Source organism: Myotis daubentonii, chromosome 5, assembly GCF_963259705.1.
Source record: "Myotis daubentonii chromosome 5, mMyoDau2.1, whole genome shotgun sequence".
Taxonomy (NCBI): domain Eukaryota; kingdom Metazoa; phylum Chordata; class Mammalia; order Chiroptera; family Vespertilionidae; genus Myotis; species Myotis daubentonii.
In genome coordinates this window covers 81,141,303-81,151,505 of record NC_081844.1, presented here as the reverse complement: position 1 = coordinate 81,151,505, position 10,203 = coordinate 81,141,303, and the positions used below count along the sequence as shown (strand labels likewise).

At 55.2% G+C, this 10,203-nt stretch overlaps 1 protein-coding gene across 1 annotated transcript; it reads right to left on the bottom strand.

Annotated features, from left to right (window-relative positions):
* Window positions 1–2,340: 2,340 nt before the first annotated feature.
* EGR1 (early growth response 1) lies at window positions 2,341–6,352 on the bottom strand. Its single transcript, XM_059698509.1, has 2 exons — window positions 5,576–6,352; window positions 2,341–4,889 (listed from the first exon to the last, which is right to left on the bottom strand). Exons 1-2 carry the CDS (start codon window positions 5,877–5,879, stop codon window positions 3,565–3,567), a joined length of 1,629 nt encoding a protein of 542 aa, XP_059554492.1. The 5' UTR covers window positions 5,880–6,352; the 3' UTR covers window positions 2,341–3,564.
* Window positions 6,353–10,203: the final 3,851 nt, after the last annotated feature.

Below are 10,203 nucleotides of genomic sequence, written 5' to 3'. Positions count from 1 at the left end.
AACCCAAAGATACCCTGCTGACAGGACTTATAAAAAGTAGCTAGCAGCCTTGGCAGAATTGCTCACCACGCCATCTGCATCAGAATCGCCTGGGGTGCTTGCTACGGAGGCTAGTTCCAGGACCCCATCCCAGACCTCAAGAAGCAGATAACCTGGGAATCTGGTTCTGATGCACTGTAATAGCACAGGAGGCCCTCTGCTTTAAAGGGACAGATTCTCTTTGCTCTTTCTCTCATACTTTATTCTTGCCGTGTTTGGTTTCTTGGGAGTATGTGGGAGAAATTCTTAAGAATCTGTAACAGGCATAGGCTTGTGTTCCTGGGCTTAGAGTGAGATGGGGAGAGGTGGGTGGGGCTGGGAAGAGGTGCGCCAATGCAAATATTGTCCCATCACTACCTGGCAATTTTGCCTGGAGGCACACAAGGCTATGCCCTTTGCTAGAGAATATGGCTTGGTTCCCCTGCTCCAGGCTGAGGAGTCTGGTATCATGGGAAAAGACAGAGATCAACGGTGTTGTTCGGGAAGGCTGGAATGGAAGAAAAAGAATTGGGCCAATTCCAGGGGATTCCTGGAATTCCCCTGGGCCCAGGAAGGTGTCCATGGGTAACCTGGGAGAGACCCTCAGAGAAAAGAAGAGTGGAGGCAGGTGAGACTTTGACTTCATTCAAGGACTGAGAACAATACCAGGTAGGGAGGGCAATTATTCATTATCCTTAATTTGGGGGGGGGGGTCAGAAATTGGGAGGGGGGACCCAAGGCTTGGGAATTCAAGGACACCAAATCTATTGCACCCATCTGACCAATAGATGGTGGTGTCTGATCAATTCACAGAAGATTTAGGATTGAAGGTAATACTTTCATTCAGTGATCCACCCATCACTTTCCCCGCCAAAAGCTCAACCAACACCCTTCCTACCTCACACACAAAGCAAGTCATTCGGGTTGACTCCTATTTATCCTTCCCAACTCAATTTTTCCACCTTTCCTAAGCCCCGGGGTGGGTTGGGTGTCCTTCTCTGTGCTCCCATAGAGGCCCACGATTGCCCATATTATATAACAAAACACCATGTTGTAATATTTGGCTAACCTTTCTGTTTCCCCAACTGACAATCTGCATGGTTGTTGTGGCCAGCTCAAGGCCTCTCAGAATATAAGATGCTCACGAGCCCACAAGGATTGCTATAGTCACAAATGTGGAACCTCATGGGCTGGGACCAGAGGAACCTAGCATCTCAGGCCTCTTACAAAACAGTACAGACTTGGTCTGGATGGGAACCTTAAACACCAGGCCAGCCTCCTGCCCACTCTGTCTCATGCCCCCGGAAGCTGCCAAGGATGGCAGCTCCAGCTGGCAAGTAATGAAATTTCTTCCTGGAAGGATTCTTGGCTTGAGAACTGGCCCTCGCCTCTTCTAAGTTTCTTCAACACCCTCAGGTTCCTGGGGACATGGGGGATGGGAGGGAGAGCCTGAGTCAGCTCCAGCGTTTACTATTTCCCAGAGCCCTGTGACCACTCCTTAACTCCTGCCAAGTGCATATGGGCAAGAATTCCCAAGGACATAGATTCTTCCCAACCCTTGGCAGAGATGGGGGACAGGGCTGGCTGAACATTTGGAGCCAGGAGAATAGTTCTGCCTCTGACCACATGTGTTCCCCCTACCTCCGGCCTTCTTTCGCTTTAACTAACCAAGATAAAGCTGAAGCCCACCAGATGGAGAAGGAACAGGCCCAGAATCAACAAGACCAGACCCTGCCCTGCCGTGTGGTTCAGTGGTTGAGTGTTGCTCTATGAACCAGGAGGTCCTTTGATTCCTAGTTAGGGCACACGCCCTAGTTGCTGGCTTATCCCCAGTAGGGGGGTGTATAGGAGGCAACCGATCAATGATGATTCTCTCTCATCAATGATGTTTCTCTCTCTCTCCCCCTCTGAAAACAATTAAAAAATAAATTTAAAAATATGTACTTAAGAGATAAAACAAAGAGAAGACCCACACCTAATCCTCATAAGGAATTCATTCCAGCCCTGGCCGGTGTGGCTCAATTTGTTGGAGCACTGTCCTGTGCACTAAGGTCACGGGGTCGATTCCTGGTCAAGGCACATACCTAGGTTGTGTGTTTGGTCCTGTCAGGGCACATACGGGAGGCAACCAATCGCTATATCTCTCTCGTATTGACGTCTCTCTCTCTCCTTCTTCTCTTTCTAAAATCAATTTTAAAAAAAGAATTCACTCCAATGACACACAGTGGGCACCACACTCTGGTGGGAATATCCTCAAAACCTTCAACAGGGAGGATGACTGCAGAGCCCACCCCCAGCCCAGGAAAGATACGTGCAACCATAGCTATTTTATTTTCCTTTTAATTTTTCTGAAGGATATACACCACATATCCCATGAGCAATAAAGCGCATTCAATGTGTTTATAAGCCAAACAGTCACTTTGTTTAAGCAAACACAAGTACATAGTAAAATAAAACCACAAAATAATGAACTGCATGTTCAGAACATACAAAAATCGCCGCCTACTCAGTAGGTAACTACAACATTCCAACTCCTGAATATATTTATAAATTTACATTTTCAGTTAAAAAAATAGACTTTTGAGAGTTCAGATTTTTTAGATTTTTTTTTTCTTACATTCTGGAGAACCGAAGCTCAGCTCAGCCCTCTTCCTTATTTTGCTTCCAAAGCTTCCCCCAAATCATCACTCCTTGCCCCCCTTAAGGCTAGAGGTGAGCACGTCCCTTAAACTGGCACATGTCAAGCTGTCAGCAAGGCGCATCACACAAAAGGCACCAAGACGTGAAACTTTTTAAACCAAAAGGACGAAGAAAACCACTTTCAAAAAAAAAGAAGAAAAACCAAACCATATTTTGCCACATGTGAGAGAGTACAGTCGGGCAATATTTACAAAAGGTTAACGGAACATCACTCTGACACATGCTCTGATTAATACCAAGGACTGCTGTTTCAAAAAAAGCTTCGAACTTAATCATCACAGCATCATCACAAAATAAAGGATCACCATTGGTTTGCTTGGCTTTTCTTTTTTTTTTCCCCCCCAAAGTGAGGCCCTAACTCCAAATAATACAATAGAATATGCAAATTATCTTCACATCAAGAGTACCCCAAGGAAAACAAAATCCATAGCAGACACTGTACAAGGGTACAGGGCTGGGCTCTGAGGGGCCCAAACCCCATTTTGCCAACTTGATTTTCTAGCATTGAAGGGACAAGGGGTCAGGCATATGGTGGAGATGATACTGAAATGATATATCCAAAATCCATGCAAATCAAGTTCTTGGATGGAGGTGAAGAACTTGGACATGGCTGTTTCAGGCAGCTGAAGTCAAAGGGAGTAGATGAGGAAAGGGGAGAGGGCAGAAAGGATTGTTGGCCAACAGAATTTCCACGCTGACCCCGGGGGTCAAGTAGAGGGGGAGGATGGGCTCCAAGAACCTCCATCTGACATAAGAGGAAACCCTCCTATGGCCATCTCCTCCTCCTCCTGTCCTTTAAATCTCTTGTTTCTTTTCCTCCCTTTTCCCTTTTTTTCCTCTTCTCCTTTAGCAAATTTCAATTGTCCTGGGAGAAAAGGTTGTTGTCATGTCCGAAAGCCCTGTGGAGGCGCTGAAGGAGTTGGTGACAGCTGAGGAAGGGAAGCTGCTGACTTGGGCCGGGAAAGCGGGGGGAACGGAGGAGTATGTGGTGGCCACCGAGGGCGAGGGGAAACCACTGTGCACAGGGGATGGGTAGGTCGAAGAGCCAGGAGAGGAGTAGGAGGTGGGCACAGGTGATGGGTACGAGGTGGTGGCTGGGGATGGATAAGAGGTAGTGACCGGGGAGGTGTAGGAGGTAGCCACCGGTGATGAGTAGGAAGAGAGGGAGGGGGTGGTAGAGGAGGCCACACCTTTGTCTGCTTTTTTGTCCTTCTGCCGCAAGTGGATCTTGGTATGCCTCTTGCGTTCATCGCTCCTAGCAAACTTTCTCCCACAGATGTCACAGGCAAAGGGCTTCTCGCCTGTGTGGGTGCGGATGTGTGTGGTGAGGTGGTCACTGCGGCTAAAGTTGCGCATGCAGATGCGACACTGGAAGGGCTTCTGGCCAGTGTGGATGCGAATGTGGCGGGTGAGCTCATCTGAACGAGAGAAGCGGCGGTCACAGGACTCCACTGGACAGGCATAGGGGCGTTCATGAGGGGGTGTCTTGCTGGGTCGGTTGGGGTACTTGCGCATGCGGCTGGGTTTGATGAGCTGGGACTGGTAAGTGGTGTTGAGGGCCTTTAGGTCCTGAGAGCCCGACTGTGTGGCAAAGGCCTTGATGGTAGAGAGGGGAGTGAGCGAAGGCTGCTGAGTACGGCTCTCCAGGCCCTGGAAGGGCTTCTGGTCTGGGGGGCCCAGGCCCAGGTCCCCCTGCTGCTGTGGAAACAGATAGTCTGGAATCATAGGGACCTGGAAGCTACCCTTGGCAGCAGGGTAGGCAGGAGGCGGGTACTGGAGCGCGGTGCCCGCTGAGCCTGGAAAGGCCTGGCTTTGTGGCTCAGGGAAGATGTCAGTGTTAGGTGTGGGGAAGGTGGGTGCCGCTGAGTAAATGGGGCTGCTGTCATTGGACGGCACTGCGCAGCTCAGGGGTGGGCTCTGGGAAGCCGAGGAGGAGGAAGAGGCTGCTGGAGATGGTGCTGAGGATGAGGTGGCCGGTGGGTTGGTCATGCTCACGAGGCCACTAACCAGGCTGAAGAGGGGCTCAGGCCACAAGGTGCTGCCACTGTTGTGTGCAGGCTCCAGAGAGAAGCGGCCAGTGTAGGTGATGGGAGGCAGCCGGGTGGTTTGGCTGGAATAACTTGTCTCCACCAGAACCTTCTCGTTATTCAGAGAAATGTCAGGAAACGACTCTGGCAGGAGAAAGAGAGGGAGGAGGCTGGGTTACTGGAGAGCAATCACTGGAGGACGAGGAGGAGCGGGGCTGTCAGGCAAGAGGTCGGGCCGGCTACCATTGACGGCCGAGCTGGTTAATAATTGATAGCAGCAGACTGCAATGTTCCTGGACCCGCTCCAGCGGCAGAACCCAATTCAACAACAGCTGACGCAAATACGGAGAATCCCCCTCCACTGCAGCTCCCAGCGCTCCGCAGCGGCGGCGGCGCGGCCCAGGGATTCCCGCCAGCACCCGCTCCGCCACCGCCAGTGCGCATCCCCTACCCCGGGGAGCCGGGACATCCCTGGCCTCGGATCGCAGCCCTTCCTTGGGGACCGGCGGCAGGCAAGGCAAGCTTTTCCGGAGGGGGAGAGGGCCTCGCCGTTCTGCTTATCAAAACAAGCCCTCCCCCACCGTCACCCACCCACGCAGCCCTAGAGCTCTCCATCCAAAACAAAAGCTCGCTCCCCCGCGCACCGCTGGGGATGAGGAGGGTGGGGGTGGGGGACGTCCCCAGGCATCCCTCTAACACCTGACTCTGGGACGCAAGGAATAGAAGGGAAACCCCGCTTGCATCCCTGAGGTCCTGCAAAGGCTGTGGGGAGGGACGGGACGCGGGGATGGCGGCGAAGGGGCTAATCCTCGGCGTGGGCCACCGCTTACCTGAGGTCAGGTGCTCGTAGGGCTGCTCGCCCGCCTCTCCTTGAGGGTTGAAAGCGCTGCCGCTGCTGCTGTTGCTGCTGCCCCCGCCACCTCCACCGCCCCCGCTGCTGCTGCTGCTGCTGCTGCCGCCGCTGCCCTCGGGCGCCCCGGCGGCACCGAGGAACTGGGGAGCCCCGTTGCTCAGCATCATCATCTCCTCCAGCTTTGGGTAGTTGTCCATGGCGGGCGAGTGAGGGAAGGAGCCGAACGGGTCAGAGATCTGCAGCGGGGACATCAGCTGCATCTCGGCCTTGGCTGCGGCCATCCCAGACGGGCGGGCTGGAGAGCGGTGGTTGGGGCGGAGGGGGGCAGCCCGGGGCTGGAGATGCGGGGGACACACGCTCGGGAACCTGGCCGGGTCACATGCGGGGCTCGGGGCACACTGGGGAGAGCGCAGGTGGGGTCCCCAGGCTGGCCCTCGCCGCCGGCCGGTGTGGGCGCGGCGTGGCTGCCGAGGCCGGGCCGCGGCCGGTGCTGGCGGCGGAAGCTGGCGGCGGCGGTAGCTGGCGGCGGCGGCGGCTCCCCAAGTTCTGCGCGCTGGGATCTCTCGCGGCTCCCCGGATCCGCCTCTATTTGAAGGGTCTGGAACCGCACGGGCCCGCCTCCGTCGTGACGTACATGGCCATATATGGGAAGCAGGAAGCCCTAATATGGAAAGGCCGCCGGGAGGACCCGGAGTGACGTGAAGCCCCCGGTCCCAGTCCGGCGGGCACTGCCATCCCGCACCCCGGGGCCCTACGCCGCCTCCCGCAGCCCCGGAGCCCAAACCTCGCGGAAGCCGAAGGCCGAAGCCGCAGCTGGGCGCTCCCGGATCCCAGCTGCCCCGGGATCCCGGCGTTGCCCCCGCCCCTTCCCTCCGCCTCCCCCGCCCCTTCCCTCCGCCTTCTCCCCCCCGCCCGGAGCCGGAAGCGGCCGGGCCTTATTGAGCCGCTCCAAATAAGGCGCTGACCAAATAAGGGCTGTTCCGGCGGGGATCCTTCCTGCTCCTTATATGGCGTTTCCGGGCCTCCGCCGGCTGCGCCCGGGCTCCCCCTCCTCCCTGGTTACCAGCCGGGAGCCCGGACGCGTGCGAGAGCGGGGGACGCCCGGGCGCGGAGGCCTCGGCTCCCGAGGCTCCCCGGCGGGACTGGGCTGGGGAAGCCCGGGCCGGGGCGGGGGCGAGGGCGAGCCGGGCCGGCGTTCTATCGCCGCCACCCGGTGCCCGCCCGCCCGCCCACCTCGGGGACCGTGGGAGCGGGAGCGAAGGGGAGGAGCGGCTCGGACCGCCTGGTCGGAGACCTCCCAGGAGGGGCGGGGCCTTGACCCCGGCCTCGACCTGCGGCGCAGGGCCTTTCCAGGTCGTCACCCGGGAGCCGAGGCTGGGAAAGAAGAGCTATGGTTCCTGGGTTTTTATGCGTTGCATTGGGCGCCCGCTTCCCCGACATTTCCTACTGGGATATTGGAGTTGGGGATCTCTCTTGGCCACCCAGAACCGAAAGGCTATTCCCTGGTCTCCTCCGGGAAAGGGACCACCTTTGGGTGACCTGATGAGGGAATCTGATTGCCCCCGGGGAGACCTGAGTCCTTTTCCCACCAGGAGCCGGGGATCCTTGTGGTGGTGGGAGACCTGCCCATCTTTATCCAGAACAGGTGGAAGCGGGGTGGACAGTGCGGAATCGGGAAAGGGGGCTTCCCTGCGGGCAGTGTGGGGACCCCGGGCTAGTAGCAGAGAGGACCTGCCCAGCGGTGCGGTGCGGTGCTGCCCCCTGGAGGCCCCTCTCCAGCTCGGTTCCCGGCCCCTGCCGAGTGGGCTCTTCCGCCGTCTTGCTCCCCCTCCCGCTCCGGTGCCGGCGCCGGGCCAGGCGGGGGAGCCGGAGACGCAGTGAGCGCGAACTGAGCAGGCGCCGCAGCCCGGGCTCTCCCTGCAGTCCCCAGGGAGCCGCCACCGCCGAGGCGACCGGACTCCGGGCGGGAGGACACTCCCGTCCCTGAGATGGAGAGTGTGGGGACGGGAACCGTGACCGCAGGCCTCCCGGGAGGCGGACGCAAACAGCGAAGCCCTTCCCCGGCCGGTCTGCCCGCAGTTAAATGCGCACCCCAAAGACAACAGGGATTCCGGGGGCGGAAGACCAGCTCTAGCTCTGAATCCAGGGGAAGTGTTGTTTTTCTGAATTTAAACAGAAAGCAGCCTGGCTGGCGTGGCTCGGTGGTTGAGCGTGGACCTATGAACCAGGAGGTCAGGTTGGATTCCGGTCAGGCCACATGCCTGGGTTGCAGGCTTGATCCCCAGTGCAGGGGACAGCCGATCAATGATTCTCTTTCATCACTGATGTTTCTTCCTCTCCCTTCCTCTCTGAAATCAATAAAAATATATTTGAAAAAATAAAAGCAAAGCAGATGTGTATGTGGAAGGAGGGTGCTGATGACACCTGGAGGGAAGAGGGCAGGTCAAGGTCTCTAGGATCCCAAAGTCGGGGTCAAGGTATTTGAATGGGGAGAGGTGAGGTTGTGACTCTCTTGGGCTTCATCCCTCTGTAACCACCACCACCACCACCACACACATTTAAGACATATATATATTTAATTGGTTTCAGAGAGGAAGGGAGAGGGAGAGAGAGAGAAACATCAATGATGAGAGAATCATTGATGGTTGCCTCCTGCACGCCCCCTACTAGGGATCAAGACCACAACCTGGGCATGTGCCTTGACTGGAATCGAACCCGGGACCTTTCAGCCCACAGGCCTATGTTCTATCTACTGAGCCAAACCAGCTAGGGCTATAAAAATCTTCTTAAGGAACCCTGCAGTGAACCAGGATTCCCTTGTCTGTCTGCTCTAGGTCTGAGCTCCCCATCCCAAGTGCCTAGGGCTGGGTAGGGGACCCACTCCCACCACCTATCCTTGGAGTTGTCTGTTAAGGGGCAGGAGTCGTGAGCCTGTCTGAGGCCTCCTGCAGGTTAGGAAGGCCCAGCCAAGCAGGGTCATATGGTTCTGTGTCTGAATGCCTATTTTGCCACTCCCTGGCGAGGTACCTTCCCCAGGCTTTTTGTGTTTTGTTTTTTGTTGTTGTTGTTGTTTTAATATTTAATTGATTTTTTACATAGAGGAAGGGAGAGGAATAGAGAAGAGGGATAGAGAGTTAGAAACATCAATGAGAGAGAAGCATCGATCAGCTGCCTCCTGCACACCCCCTACTGGCGATGTGCCTGCAACCAAGGTACATGCCCTTGACCGGAATTGAAACTGGTACCCTTCAGTCCCCAGGCCAACGCTCTATCCACTGAGCCAAACCAGCTAGGGCTCCCCAGGCTTTTTGTATCTCACTTTCTTCAAATGTAAAATAGGGCTAATGTTAATGATATCTACATATAGGATTGTCGTGAAGACTGAAACTTACATGGACTGCCTTCTGCAAAGTCCCAAAGCACAGTGCCTGCCTTACAGTTGGCATTTAATAAACAGTGGCTATTGTTCTCAGGGGCTTTTGGCCCACAGGGTCACCCACAGTCCACCCACCCACCCTCGCACTCTGAGCAAGCCCCAATGACCAAGCCCCAATGACCCTTTTCTGACCAGTGGTACAGAGAGGGAGAAATATTTCAATGCTAACACAGGGGACATTGTCCTGCGCAGCTAATCCAAATCCTTGCTGCAGTAGAACATCATTTCCTAGAGCAGAATTTTGAACTGTGACTGTGCACAAGACTCACCCCTGGAGCTCTGAAAAAGAAAGGTTTTGCCCTAAGCCTCGACCAACTGAGTCATAATCTTCCTGAGCTTGTGAGTGCCAGAACTGAGCAGGCGCCTCATCCTAGTATCCCTGCTCTGTCCCTGGAGAGCTGCCCAGACCCCAAGAGCACATCCTCCTCCTCGGGCAGGGCAAGCCGGTTCCCCTGTGATTCTAATGTGCAAGCTGACCGAAGGAATCTTAAGGTCCTCGCTGAAGCTGAGCTCTGGAAATCCTTATGGTATACACACCTTTTGTTTTGTGTACCCAACATCAATTCCCCTTTCTTTTCATAACCATTCCCCAGCCAGCGAGTTTCTTTGAGGAACCACCCCAATCCCTGTGGTTGGGGGAAGATAACCCCATCCTACATCTCGAAGTGGGTATGTCACCCACACCTGGCCGTCCATCTAGGGATGCTCCAGTCTGGGCGCATTCCTTCTTCCTAGTCATGAAGATCGAATCTAGACCGGCACATGACTCAAACCAGGCCAATGAGAATCACTCTGGGACTCTTAAGAAAGGAATTCTCTTCCCCCGAAGGTCCTCAGCCAGTGGAATGTGAGCCTGGAGGCCATCTTGCCATCAGGACTGGAGAGCCTGCCTGAGAAGGAAACCAACGCAGAGGAAGTCAGAGGGAAAATATCCACCTACAGGGAGCAAGCCTCTGGATAAAGTCTGGGAGTTCTAGTTATGCAGACTAAATTCCTCTCTTATTTAATAAAATAAAACAGGCGCATTTCAATTTCTGTTTGAACCCAGGAGGTTCTGATTAATACACCCATTATCCACAACAAAAATCTTTTCTGAGGACTGACTGTTGGCAGGACTTGGGCTAAGGCCTGCAGCATAGGACCTTGTCTCTAAGGAACTTACAGGTGGT

Bases quoted from the DNA above. Each gene is read 5' to 3' on its own strand.
- EGR1 (XM_059698509.1), bottom strand. From the start codon at position 5,879: ATGGCCGCAGCCAAGGCCGAGATGCAGCTGATGTCCCCGCTGCAGATC. The intron at 4,890-5,575 runs GTAAGCGGTGGC...TTCTCCTGCCAG, and splicing joins CTACGAGCACCTGACCTCAG to AGTCGTTTCCTGACATTTCT.